Source organism: Tyto alba, unplaced genomic scaffold, assembly GCF_018691265.1.
Source record: "Tyto alba isolate M040663 unplaced genomic scaffold, T.alba_DEE_v4.0 Super-Scaffold_40, whole genome shotgun sequence".
NCBI classification, from domain to species: domain Eukaryota; kingdom Metazoa; phylum Chordata; class Aves; order Strigiformes; family Tytonidae; genus Tyto; species Tyto alba.
This window is the reverse complement of record NW_024881316.1, coordinates 23,885,132-23,900,010: the sequence shown is the minus strand read 5'-3', so window position 1 is coordinate 23,900,010 and position 14,879 is coordinate 23,885,132. Positions and strand designations below refer to the sequence as shown.

The window sequence follows — 14,879 nt, the reverse complement described above, 5'->3', positions numbered from 1 at the left end:
ACAAGAGTTGAAAACTTCACTAGGAAATACTGAAGAAAGGTTGCAAGAGAACCTTCAGATTACACTAGAAGACAATAAAGTTGGTTTACACCCAGGCGGGTAATCCTTTCAGTGAGAAAAATAAATAGTAATTTTTATTTAGCAGAGAACTGGGCAAATCCAGATTGAACTCTCATTTTGTAAGCTAATATTTACTCTTCTGGAGAAGTAAGTAACTTCTGCCATTATGTATTTTGAAAGAATTTAGACACTTAACAAAACTCTAAAAATTGACTATTTTAATTCACACTTTCTAGTCTACATATCAAAGGCAGAAAATACTTTCCAGCATATGTTAAACAAATAGGTGTGTGAAAAAAAGTCTCTGTGATCTTCTCAATTATCTGCTGGAAACTACTGGTGGAAAGCACCTGCAAAGCGTTTACAGTGATGAACACTGCGAACACTCTGTAAACACAGGTAAAGTACCCACCATCTGTTTTTAAATGACTAAGCAGCCAAAAATAAGATCATGCTTTTTTAAAAAATATAAAGTGCAAAGGAATAATGTATACTTAAATGAGTATTCCAGCATGATGATGACTTTCTCCTTACCTTTACACGAGGTGCAGCAAAAGTAATAACTTGTGTGCCATTTATTAAGCTTGTTGTAGTGAATGATAATGTTTTCTCTTCTCCATTAATAGTGACTGCTATCTGTGGTCTCTTATCCAGACTTAAAATTCTCCACAAATCCCATGTCTTTTTCACTTTAAATCTTTGAGTGGAAACAAACACGTAAGATGGAGGCAGACCTTCTGGAAACACATTCCTAGACAAGGTGGGAGGGGGAAATAAAAGAAAGTACTTGAACATTCGTATAAATCTTAAAATAAGTCTCTCTCGCTTTAAGCAAAAAAAAAAAAAAAAAACACCTTACTAAATTTAGAAGTGTATTTATAAATTTAAATACCTTGTCAATTCTGACAGGTCAACACGTGAGGTTACTTCATAAGCTTTTGCATTAGTGGTTGGTATTTGAATTCTCTTTTTAACCTTTTTCTTCACACCTAATCCTACAAGAATGTCAAATCCTTTTTCATCTCGAGCTGCCACTGGAATTCTTGTTGGACAAACAGATTCTGCAAAGTAATAAATGCAAGTACAGTTTGAAATATGACTTAAAACTTTCAAAAAGTAACCTCCCACCTACCTAAGTTTTGTAGCTGCCTTTCAAGAAGTAAAAGAGGATTGAGAACTGCCAGTTAAGTATAACATGAGAAAAGTGACATGCAGAATCCTCAGAGACATGAAATGAGAATACTGAGATGTCATATTTTACTGCAACTACATTCACATACTGTTTTGAATTGACACTAATATATAGTTAAAAGGCATTACAACGTCTGACCAATAAAAATATTGAATTTAATTTCTAAAATCCTATGGTTTCAAAATGCTACAAAATTATACGTTCGTCCACAATGCAGTAAGAATTTGGATTAATCCAGTATCACTCCCAACTATAAAACTGGGTTGAAAATGGACAAAGGTAGAATTATCTGCAACTGTATTTTTCATCTTTGCTAGAAATGGACTCTGATCTATTTTTTCTGTTACACTGGAATCTGCTTCAAGCTATTCTCACTGGACAAATATTGTGTGACAAGTTTTCTGTGGAAACTAAAGTCAACTGAACATTATCTCTGTTTAAGTCTCTTTACACATAAACATTACTAGGCAGTGGACCTAAGTTGTCTCAAAAAAAAAAAAAAAAAAGGTGTTTTTCAGAAAATAAGTGTTTCTTCAGAAAAGTATCAGTTCATAGAAAGGGAAGAGGTTAGGAATACATTCCAAAGAAGGGGTAGAGAGCTTTCTCATCTCCATATGGACCAGCCATGGGCTGGAAAATTCACGTTTCGGTGCCAGGGACTTATCAGCTCAAAGGTCTAGACTGACTTTTTTTATAATATGAGCAATGCTGCACAGATGCTCTTTCTAATCAACCCAAGGCCAGTCAGAAGCTACCCCACTCTGGTGGGGAAGGTAGGATATATAAACACTAAGAAAATTCAGCTAAGTGTTTGCATAAGCTCTCTATGGCAAGAAAGGACAAGCCATCCGAATGGGACATGCCACAGGTACTTGAGGCAGCTGCAAGAAGCCACATAGTTTTCTTTCCTCCCCACAGAAAAATGTCACTTGACTCCCAACTTAAAAATATATTAAAAGTTATCTGTCCAGTTCTACAAGAAATAATTGCAAGAACTCTCTGCCTACATTTTGGAAACTAAAGTGTCTACCTTCTGAACGCTTCCAAAAAAAAAAAAAAAAAAAAAGAATACAAAGTCCAACGCATCTTTTCTTCTTACTCTTCTCAAAACACAGATGAAGGATTTAAGTCAACATACTTATGAGATTAAGAGTAAAATTACTTTATTTTTTTCAGATTTTTTCGCTGTGCATTCTTATCATGGAAACATTTTCTAAACAAATTTATTTCAAAGCTGAATAATGGTCATATTGCCATCAATACAGATTACAGACAATCATACACACAAGAAAATGAACACAGAACACAAGAATCTCTTATCAGATACAATACTAGAAATTTGGTGTAAAATCAAAAATAAATGCAGAAATAGGATTTCTTTATGTGAGAGGGCCATTATTCTGCATCAATGCCAAAGTAACTCTTCAAAACTAATACAATACAAATTAAGCATGTGTAAAATTATACATTAAGAAATTATTCTTTATTTCCAATGGCACATGGCACTTGGGTCTTCTGGATCATCTTTCAGCAGCACTATTTTGATAACTAACTGAGCCACTATACGAGATAAAGAAGTCAGTGGCAAATGTGTTTCCAGTCCATAGTAGCTGTCACAGCAACTCTCTAGTCTATACTCAAATCTTGTTCCCTTTTAGTGTTTTGATATAGTTTTCAGATGCTTTATTTTTCCTTCCTGAAGCATGAAATAACTTTCTGATGTTACACCCCTTTATCTTGCACAAAGGAACTTTTCTCAGCATCTTCCAGACATGCTTCTGAGGTCTGCATTGAGTATTGTTTTTAAATGCATTCCTGAGACAAAATCTTCTATATTTTCGCTAGAGAACAGTAATACTACAGGAACATTAGACTTTGAGAATAAATATTAAATATTCCTTAATATTTGGGGACTCTTTTAGCCACATTGTCCTTTCTGGATGACAGATTTGGCAGATTTTTTTCACCTTGCCATACTCTAAAATGAACACTAGAGTTCCCAAAAGACACACAAGAGCTCTCCATCTGCAAAGCCGTTCATAACAGCATTACTCACTACATGAACCACCAAACCTCAGCCTCCATTTTCCAGAAAGGAAACACTGACCCTATGCTCTTATATCTATGTTCATGTAATAACGAAGTTAAAAATGCCATAAAGGCTAGCATTTTTTTAGACATTAAAAGTAAAACAATCAAGATAATTGAAACTTTTTCAGGCGACTTCATGTGGTTGATCACAGCCAAATCATTGCTGCTTTGCCCTCATGGAACTTCCCCTCCCAGAGTCTAAAAGAATTTTAACAAAATAAATAAAATAATCCACCACTCAGATATAAAATTTCCAGTTTGCCAGTCTTTCAGTTCACCTGCTAAAGACATTGCAATTAAAAATGAAGCTGCCAACTGGCTCTGATCGCTCTTTGAGAGGCATCTCAATGCTAGCATGAGGGAAGAGCACAGCATACAAGTGCAAGCAAAGGGTCAAAGTAAAACAGTGAAGGATACTTTTGTGTATGTAGTCAACATTTGCAGACTACTGCTGTAAGAGTGTTGTCAAATATCACAGCTGAACTTTAAAGGATACTAGTTAATTTAATTCTGAAACCAGAAAATCCCTCTTGATGAAATATAATGTCACTACTTCTAGACTTTATTTAAATAAAACATCATGTTTATTTTGGGGAATTTCTCCCTGCGTGCAGTTTTATTAAAGAATTTAGCTGCACTTAGCTGATTGAATTTTTGGACTGACCACCCTACTACATCAGCTACAAGGAATTATTATGATTTTCATAAGTGTATCAAGAAATAAACACTATTATCCTCAACATAAGTGTAACCATATTTTTTCAATGAAGTCCATACCCAAAGTGAGAACAAATGAAGACTATTTTTCATTCTTAGTAAGTGCAGAAATATGGTACAACTGAAATATGACTTGCAACAATCCCTGAAAATAAAACACATACTAAATAACATTGATAAATATTTATTGTATATATATGTATATATATGTATATATATGTGTATATATATATACTGTATATATATGTAAATATTTACTGTATATATATGTAGAGTCCTTCTGACTGATACATTTTAGAAGCAATTTGCTTTTTTATATATATATGGGAAAGCCATTGTTTTACAGTTAACACAAAACTCAATGCAGTAATGCTTCTAGCATTCTAAACCTAAAAAAGTCATTTTACAATGTTGGTCTTGGCTAATTCTTCTATAAAATCCCTCTAAAAAAGATCATAACAGCTTGTTACAATTCCAGGCATTTGCCAAGAGACTGTCTTCTGGGTTTTTCAACACATACTAGTGGTAGAACTCCTGTTTGTAATGATAGGTTATCCTCTCAACTGTCAAGAAGAAATGCTAGACTGTGGATGAGTATCAGCTGCACCTAGGAAAAGGATAAAGTAAACCCTATATTCTCAGCACTATGAGAATTGCTCAACTATTTTAGGGTTTCCAAACTTTATCAACGCAAAAAATTTGGGGCTTGGGGCAAAATGCTTCATATTGAAATTAAGCACACGCTGTGTGAAAGCACCATATCTTTCCCAAATATACCCCTTTGTTTAACAGAGAAAACAACATTTTGGGAGCAATTTCCACAAACAAGATCAAAATAAAAGACCACAGTAAAGATTATCAGGTGCCATAGGTTACATTAATCATTCATTCTGCTTGTGAAATAAATATGGGTACAGAACTACATTCTGCACACCTAAAATATTTTATAAGCAATTGCTTACCTTCACAGAGTTTCTGCTTTATAACTTCTTTAATTCTTGATATTGCAATATAATCTTCAACATAAAATACGTAAGTTGATGAAGGCCTGTTGGCAATAGCTTTAAGTTCATCCTCCTCAATTTCTGAGCCAACACCAATAGCAAACAAAGTGATTTTGTTTTTCCTTGCTTCTGCTGCTACATCTTTGACTTCATCTTGGGACTTTCCATCAGTGAGAACAACTGCTATTTTTGTTAAAAATCTTGAAGATTTTGCAAAAAGGTGGTCAAAGGCAAACTGAATAGCTCTTCCTGTTCTTGTATTTCCTCCCAAGTAATGTATGGACTCCATTTCCCTGATGAGGTTCTCGGTGGATTCATGAGTTCCAAGGGGAATTTCAAGTACAGGATAATCACTGTACTGGACAACTCCAACTTGAATGAACTTTGGCCCTATGTCAAAATTTCTTGTAATATTGACAAGCCAGCTTTTGATTATTTCAAAGTTTTCTGGGCCAACACTGTAAGAGCCATCTAAGATAAAAACTAAATCTGCCGGAGCAGTTCTGCAACCTAAAAGGAATTAAAAAAAAAAATAAAAATCAAACAGCAAACAAATATTTTAATGAACTCTTCCACTTTCTTCTTCCACAGGAAATATTTTTCATATCAATTACTGTTTTTATTAGAATCTATATTGACAAATACATTCCATAAAAAAAAAATAAAAAAATAAATAAATGAGCTGAGTTTATCAGAGAAAACCAGATTGTTTCTGTAAGCTACCCAGACCCAACTTGGTATCTGAAAACCATACTGTTTTCTGGTTTTAACATTATCACCAGAAAAGACTATGAAAAATTCTGGAATCCAGTTCCTTATCTGGCAATGGCATTTCATGCAATCAGCAGAGAAGAATACATTTTTGTTTTCTCTATAACTCTTTGTCTGCAGAGGTGATAAACATAAAAACTCATTTCTGTTTGCAAACAAAGCAAACTGCAGAGGAAAAGCTATAGTCTGAATATTCCAAAATTCAGCAGTAATATCCAATCCTTTCACAAAAGCATTTTAATTTACTTATGACACTGCTACATGGCACTTACAGAACTAGTTATTATAAAATCCTGTCTCAATTCAATGTTGATGGTAGCATATTCTGATTTTAGTAGAAGAAAAACGCTCAGTGAACGATCTCAACCTCCAGAATACAAGATCACATAAGCATTTAACATAATGTAACTATGTGATTACTTAGGCATGGATTCAGATCTCCTACCTGTAGTCGCTTATAAATGAAGCTTTTAGACTAAATTGCTAACTACAGGCCATGAACTGACACAAGCATTTCTATAGCACAATTCTATCCATCTTACATGCACATCCTCAGATGGAGGAAATAAATCGCTAGAGGAGAGAATCACCTTCCATCAACCATGAAAGGAGCTTAGATAACTGACACGTGAGGTGCCAAGGAGATGGCCAAAATCAGAAGAGATTATTTTGATCCCATGGTACATGGGGTCACGGGGTTGCTCTGTATTACCATGCTTTCTGTTTTGTGAAAGGCTGCAGCTCCACCACAGGAAGGACAGCTTTGCCTTGTCCTGACATCTGCCTACAGACACTTCTGGTCAGGTCAAGATTTCACCTTCCTTGAAAGCAAGTGACAACAGTCTGCTGGAGAGACACTTCTGCAGTGTAGCTGGTGGTGAAGAGAAAAGACACTGGGAGAAGGAAGCAAGAGGAGAGCAGAGTCCATCACTCTGTGGTCCAGGGACGTGAATCACAGAGTCATTTCAGTTGGAAGGGACTTTGGACATCACTGAACCCCGCTGAAAGCAGGCCCAGCTTAGAGCAGATAGACTGAAAAGAAAGTATGTCTTTCTGGAGACCAAAAGGAATTTTGTGGAGTTTGTTGTAAAGTACTGAAAATTGCTGGATTGAGATCAAAACTGGAGGAAAAAGACCTACCCTGAAAGTATCGCTGTGGCCAGAGGGAAGTTTTTCTGCACTTTTGATTCAGTCCCATTGTCTTTCAAAAAGCTACCTTGCGTTAACTTTTTGTCTTCTATAAACCAAATTTAGAGTATAACACTTGGTTTGGTGGGGTTTGAGATGCTAATTTTGAAAATCTTCTTGAATGAAGGTCTGTCCCAGAGCTGGGGTCATCTCAGCTTCCTCTCACAGAACCCTTATTTTTCTTATTTAGTTTCTCACATAACATTAAGCTATTTAAAACATGACTTCTGAAGAAATGAAAATATAAATACTCAAGACACAAGTTTAAATCAAGACTGGAGCTTTACAGTTCCATACGCCCCTTGGGAATGTCCAAGACACAAAAAGCAATAAAGATATTCCCTTCTTAAAGGAAAAATAAGATATTTAAGTTACTTATATATTATAGGATTTTCACCAGGAAAATCATATTGGAAGAAAATCACCATCAACAGAAGTGTACATGTGAACCTGAAAATGGATACTATAAATTCAAGGCATGCTTTGAAGTTGCCCTTATCTGAAATATAAAAGGTAAGACTTACTTGCTCTTGTTTCCCCATCTTCAGCTGAGATGTAATCATGAAGTAGAAGAATTAATAGAGTATGAATAAATGTTACGAACTGTGCCATGTGTATTTTATTTTCAAAGTCTCAAGATTAAACTAGATGGGGAAAAAATGAAAAGAAAATACAGTGTTATATTACAAAACAAATCCAAACTTCTGTGTTTTAAAATCTGTGCATGAGGAACAACTTTGAATAGAATCTGCAAGCCCAGATGTGCAAGGCCAGCCTGCAATGGACCACAGACCCATAAAGCATCAGTCAGGCATGTAAGCTCAAAATTGATATTCTAAACTCAACAGTTCTCACCAGCCTTTCTGTGAAAGCTCAGTTTTCACCAAGGCATGTTTATATACTTCTCCTGCTAGGTACTTACATGAGTAGGTTATATTCCCAGTGCCAGTCACACTTGTCTAACTGCTATCCCACTCTGCAGCCATTATCCAAAGACTTGACAGCTATTACTCCAAATTATGGCAAGTAAACAGGTATTGGTGGGGAGATGCTACTTCAGCCTCAACCTACACACCTAGCTACTTCAGGGAGCCTGGGTCACTTCCCACTCCTCTATCCCAGGCTGAGATTGCCACCAGAAGTCAGGGTCTCAGCGAGCCCCAGCCCTCTCCCATCAAAGCCAAGCCCCACAGACTGTGTACCATAACACCCAAGGTTACATAAATCATCATAAATCATATGCATCTTCAACTTTTGACCTTTTCTTCTGTTTATGTCTCCCTTGTTACCATGGTTTCTGAATTATTATCCCCAAAAGGGTCCTGAAGCAAACATGCAACTTTGGTCTCATGTTGCTGCCATACCTATTATTTGACAAATTTACTTAAATTAAGCCATATTTATTACTTATGTTTATTTAAAAAAAATAATCATAATGGGAAAAGATACATTTCTAGAGTACTGTATTAGACATCCATTCATTTCAAGACTGAAAAAAAGTATATTGAATCTCTTTTGTATTATGTCTTCTCATACTCCAATGCAAAATGCAATTTTTCTATCTACATTTTATCCTCCACTACAAAACATAAACACCCTGACAGAAAAAGGGAGGATTAACTGCTGGTCTCAGTAAGTGCACGCACTGGTGCATGAGAACTAGCACGGGCTGCCCAGAGAGGCTGTGGAGTCTCCATCCTTGGAGATACTCAAAAGCCTTCTCTACATGGTCCCAGGCAACTGGCCCTAGGGTTTGGACCAGATGACCTCCAGAGGTGTCCTTCAGCCTCAATAATTCTGTGACCCTTTGATTTCTGCTAAACTATGTGAAAGGGTACTTGTTCATGTAAGCAGCAATTTGGTCAATCAAGTGTATAATGAATATAACAGAGGACAGATTTTTATAACAACTTGTATCTATCTGCACATTTTAACAGAAACTTTTTTCCCCATTGAGTTACTTGGTTTGCACTCAGAATAACATTGTCTTTGTGCTGCTTAGTACTTGGCCAACCAACCTACTGCTTTTAAATTTTCCCATATTTATGGGAAGACTTTTAAACCATGAAAAAAAATAAGTTAAATTCAGGACAAATTTTCGATAACAGTTCAGGGCCAATTCATTGCACTACCCTTCAGTGTCACTAATTTAAGTATTTTACATCTAGCCAGAAGACTAAATATTCCTAAATACTAACAATACAGCCTTTACTAACAATTAAAGGCTTTGCTTTATCAGTCATGTTAGTCTTTATCTATTACACACCACTTTATCACTAACATTCTTGCTGTTTTTTTCAGCCCGTTTCCTAGAATTGATATGCCTTCCTTGAATACGGCCAAGACTTTCCCTTTTCATATCTTTTTCTTCTACTTGTAAACCTTTACTTATTCCCACACCAAAATTATGTACACACTCACCCAAGGGGTCAAATATAAATTAAAATATTTACTACAGAACAAAATTAAAGGTCAATATATATGGGGGGGGGGGGAGGGGGGGGGAGGAGGGTAGAGTGTAGGGAGTTAGCAAAGCAAGCTGTGTGTATTTGTCCTTTTTGTATTGCTCATCTTTCAGTTTGAACTCTTTAGGATAGACAAGGTGCCCGCTACATTACAAGTAATAAAGTACTGGCAGATGTGCTGAAACCTCTGCAGTGCTGGAAAATACTATTCTCCAAAAACATACCAAAACACAATTCAGCATGCAGACTGAAAGTGCCTCTTAGGAGAAGAAATAGGTAAATGGAAACAAGTAATCGTTTTATTTTCCAAGATTATTCAAGGGATTAAACTTAAGAGAATGCTATTTAATCACTATAACTTACTGAGCAGCCATCAAGCAGCCAGTAAGCTGTTTTCTGCAACAAAATTCTACAGCAATTAAATGCAGACCTTTCTTTCTAAAGACATATATACCTCACATGTTTTTAGGAAAATTATATGAGAAAAAGGGACTACATAGTTGTGAGGGCAAGACACTAACAAGTACTGAGGCATCAATTTCAATGTCTGGTTCATTTCTGGTAGATTCATGATCTGTATTTGCCAAATCAAAGATGTGCCACAAAATCAGTAGGTTGATTTACTCTGGCTTTTCAGTCAGCTGCCTTGCTTTTTTCACTGCTTATAAAGCACTCAATTTCATTAAGACAAAAAAAAAAAAATGATCTCCACAACCAACCTCAAGAAATGCACAAAAGTCAATTTCCATTAAATGCTACTCCTACCTAACATAAATACCCAAAGTTAATAATGAAAAAATCATAATTATTATGTTATAACTATCACCATCAGATTACAGATAATTGTAAGGTAACACCATACTGTGTTACTCTTATTTCCTTGCATCAGAAGGGGTGAGAAACCAGATGAAACACTTTGGGGTCTATGGGATAGGACAGAAGATGCCCTGTTCTAATGATGCTATACAAATACTGGGATGCCAACTTAATTTAAATAGATTAAGTGGCAGTTTCTTGTCCCAGCTATTTGAAAAAGGTTCTGTTTAAACTATGAAATTAAGTGTACGAGTAGTAGGCATATAATACATTAAAAAAATTTTACCATAGTAGAAGTGGACAATTTACACTGATTATTTCAGACTTGATGGTTTGTAAGATTCATCATTTTTAAATCACTTTCAGCCTTTTCCATGGCAAGTGTTTACTGAAGACTAAAACACATCTCTCATGAGGTCAAATTGAGCAATACTAAAGAACACACAAAATTAAATCTATGTGGGAATTTGAATAGCAGGTAACCAAAGAAGGACAATGGCATTCTCTGAGAATATCAGAAAGATGTCAAGCTATAACTGAAAAAAAACCAAAACAAAACAAAAAAAAAAAAACAGACTACTGTAGAGAGAGCTGATATATATCAAAAAAACACAATGCTGGCCCCAACAAACGACAAAATCTTATACACTCCTCCCACCACCAACCCCAAAAGGAAAAGGTCCAAAAAATTCATAAGGAACAGTTGTGAAAAATACAACTGAGGAAAATATCACAACAGTACATTAATTAATTTTTGGTGTTTGTCATCTCTGTGGTTCCCTAAATGGCTACTTATGTAAAATCCACAGAATTTATGCAAAAGGAAAATAAAAACCAAGCGGGTTATTGACTTCACTGCATCAGTCTTCACTAAAAGAGTACAGGAACTGCTACTATTAATACTGCATTATTTTTTTTTTAAATAAACCAGCACACTAAATCTACAAGTTATTCTAATGCCACACTCCCATGTGCTCCGTGCCATAAGCGCAGGTACTTCAGGTCAGGTGGGGACACCAGGATCCTGCTCACTGGCACAGATCTCCTTTCACCAACCACTGCAGAAACCATTAATGCCTTCCTTCAGCCGCACAGCCCCCTTTCACCTCTGCTCATCATTCCACAAACATTCACCCACTGGTACCTCCAGGCATGAACCTCCCAGACTGGCAGGAACGAGAAAAGCTATAGGGCAGAGGAAGATGCTCAGATCTGGCTGGGTGGGAAGGGGAGAGCAGGGGGCTGTGAGCAAGCTGTGACCCCAAGGAAGGAGGTGCTTCACAGAAACACTAATACCTCACCGTGGGAGAGGTACAGGTGAAAGCAGCATTTACTGTCTGTCCTGGAGTATAAAGAGTGTCAGGAAGCCTGGCTTAGGAGCAGAGGGGAAAGGTTATGTCAAAACCACTGCAAATAGGAGCTGAAGGGTGTTACAGGGGAACCAGAAGTAAGGAAAGGAAAATTCATGGGGGTATGCTGTGGTGTGCTCCACTCATCCACTCAGCAGAAATGTGCCGTCCTCTGAATTTTTCAGTTCTGTGTTTGCCTTCTATCATTCATTTGCAATCATCTCATTCATGTATATATTTTAAACAACAGGCAAGAATTAATGGCACACCCCTTGTATGACCCTGCTGGTGAGCTGTCACCAAGTTCTTAAGACTGAAAAACAGGAGTCCCAAAAGAAAAACAGTAGAACAAGAAAGAAGAAAGGTCTGTAAGTTCCTCCTGGCCCCAGCCCCACCTACCCAAACTGCTGTTCACTGTGCAGCCCTGGCCTCGCATGAGGGGCATGTCCAAACTCACACTCATTCCACTGGTAAAAGAAATAACACTGGGAATACCTTCAGAAGCTAACAGACATCAGTGTGGGGGGAGCACAGGAGGGAATTACAGGGCAGGAGTCACATATGTCATACTTCTCACAGTGAAGAATTTCCATTCTTCCCTAGTAAATGCTGCAGCAGTCTTCAGTGTATGTCTTTAATATTGAAAAACATTAAAATAATGAAACTATCACAACAGAGCAAGATTTCTTTTGGTGAAAACCATGCTCCAACTTACATTTCTTAAAAAGAATCAGTAAAATAATCGGCAAATCAAGCTTATCTGATTTGTAGAATCAAATTGTACTCCATCAACGGATCAATTTTTCCATCTATTTGTGAGAGTCCTTCTGTATTTCATTTACAACAAAGCCTGAAAAATATGAGATACTGAACTTGAGAACTTCATTATAAGTATAAAGCCAAATAACTACTGAGTAGTCCAAAATGGACTTATTAATAGAAACCAAAATTAAAAGGATAAACCCAAGACTTAAGCAACAAGCCAATGAGGATTCCAGGAATTATCCAGTGTTCAATTTATTTGAAAGAAAATATTAATATAGCACTGTACTTTTAACAGTCAAAAGATGCCAAACCAACAACTCCTGAGATCAAACTTCTGTGTCCTGTCAACACAGTAATTACAGCACAGGCAACAAAAGCGTACTTGAAATTACTTACAGAAAATACTTGTAGCTACCATGGAGAGGCCACCATTAATATCAGACCAGGACTTCTCTACTGACATTGCCAAAAGCCAAAATTCATCACTGCTGATCACATCCTTTCTATCTCCAGGGTTTTTAAGAGAAACAAAGTTGTCTCTAGATGGGCCATGCAAGTGCTCACTGCTTTCTTCTCTGCCCTCGAGAGCTCTGCTGGCTGCTACGAGAAGTCAGGGACCTCGTGCCAAACTGCTGCTGCTGGAGCTGTGGCAGCCGAGTTAGACTGCACAGGGAAGCACTAAGAAATGGTAAATCTGTGCCAGCACTGCACAAACAGAGGGACACGGGATTCTCACTTGCTCTTTATTTCCTCTGGATCTACAAACAGTAGCCAGGGCTCAATGATCCTTACAGGTCCCTTCCAACTCAAGATATTCTATGATATTATGCTAAGTTATATGAAAAATAAAAATGAAAAACAAAACAAAAAAACAAACAAACAAAAAAAGAAACAACACCAAAACCCAAAGAATAATATTCTAAATAAACCTTTCAGCCCCTGTCTTCTTCCAAATTATCTGTTGTGATTAGTTTGTGGTTTTACCAAACGTAGCCAGAAAAACACATTTATCAAACTACTTTCCCACCTCTCAGTTATACCAAACCACTTTTACTGTATGGAAGCTCATGGAAGAGGAATCCATACAGGGTTACTAAATAAATACACTCATTTTGCATCCTGCTCAAGTAAAGGGTTGTGGACTGAGAGAGTATTAGTGGAGAAATAGCATACGTTACTGTATTTTTCAAGGCACTCCCCATGGTTATTTAATTTTTCCACCTTAAATGGGACAGTACACTGCACCCAGAGGCTTTGTAATTCTGGTGATGCACAGGGTGGCAGGCACAAACCTTTGGCTATCTCCCAACTCCACAAAACTGTTTAAATTAAAGCCACAAGGGCCTATCGGACATTAAATGAGACAGGATACTAGGTTTGGTGGACATTTAGTATGACATTACAGCCATTCTTCTGGTCTTCACTGTATGCTTTTTATCTTTATTTTTTACATGCCACATTGATAGCAAAAGGAATGTTTAGAGAGAGTGGAAACAGTCCCCTTGGGTGAAACAGTCTATCTGGCAGAGAGATCGCAAACAGCTTATGTAAAGGCCTCTGCTCTGAGCCCCTGAAATGAGGGGTTGTAGAGTACAACAGGTATTTTTTAGTATCTTTGAGACTTTCATCAGGACTCAGGCAAGTTTCAGGAAGGGCATCAGGCCCTTGAACCATGACCCTCAGAGCAGCAGTATAAGAGCCTATTCTCCATCAAAGGAGAGTTAGCAGAGTATTATTTCTCTCTTCCTCAAAGGCAGGGGAGAAAGAGGGTATAAGAAAGCTTGGCAGCATCAGCCCGTGCCCTGTGAGTGCATGGTCAGAGACATAAATTACAGCCTCCCCAAAGCACATTCAATTTTTGTCATGTGCAGGAGGAAAACTCAGTGAAGTTTGACAATTGCTGACATATTGACTCACCTGCATGCTGTCTCGTTTTAGGCAGCTTTAACCGGTTGGACAGTTCCTGCAACATGTTTCTTTCTTTCTTCTGAGTGCTGGAATTTTGCTGTGCAGCAGCTTTTGCACAAATAGGGACACAGAACACCGCCAAGTAGGAAGGAAACTGAACTCAGGTTTCCTATACAGTGGATATGTGGTACAGCCACTACTGAAACCAATAGCCTCTACTTGATTTTTTAATTAATTCAAGGCTGTCAGTGCATTAGAGATGGCAAAGGCATGCAACTTCCAGAATAGCCTTGCTACTCAGCAGTGCACAACAACAGCATCTCCTGTATGAATGCACAGCAGAACTTCACATCCAAATTAAGTTTTCACTGGGAAATGTATGTGCGTAAGCAGGTTAAGCAGTATCTCCAATTTGCATTTAAGATGCACAAAAGCAGCACTTTCTGCATCTCAAAAGGCCGTTTACTGATGCAGTCTTTCCATATACATCTTTTCAGCATCCAGATAAGTATATCATTTCACTCATTCCAGAAATACTCTCTGAAGAAACTTT

The 14,879-nt window shown here is 37.2% G+C and overlaps 1 protein-coding gene across 2 annotated transcripts in view; it reads right to left on the bottom strand.

The window, feature by feature from the left end:
• The window catches only part of COL21A1 (collagen type XXI alpha 1 chain), a 111,138-nt gene that overhangs the window by 74,962 nt on the left and 21,297 nt on the right, over positions 1–14,879 (bottom strand). For both annotated transcript variants that reach the window (XM_033009980.2, XM_042803610.1), the window contains exons 2-5: positions 7,548–7,667; positions 5,023–5,574; positions 953–1,121; positions 595–811 (exon numbers count right to left, since the gene is read on the bottom strand). In XM_033009980.2, the coding sequence (XP_032865871.2) occupies positions 595–811; positions 953–1,121; positions 5,023–5,574; positions 7,548–7,635 (1,026 nt within the window). In that variant the 5' untranslated portion in view covers positions 7,636–7,667. The remainder of the gene's footprint in view (positions 1–594; positions 812–952; positions 1,122–5,022; positions 5,575–7,547; positions 7,668–14,879) is intronic.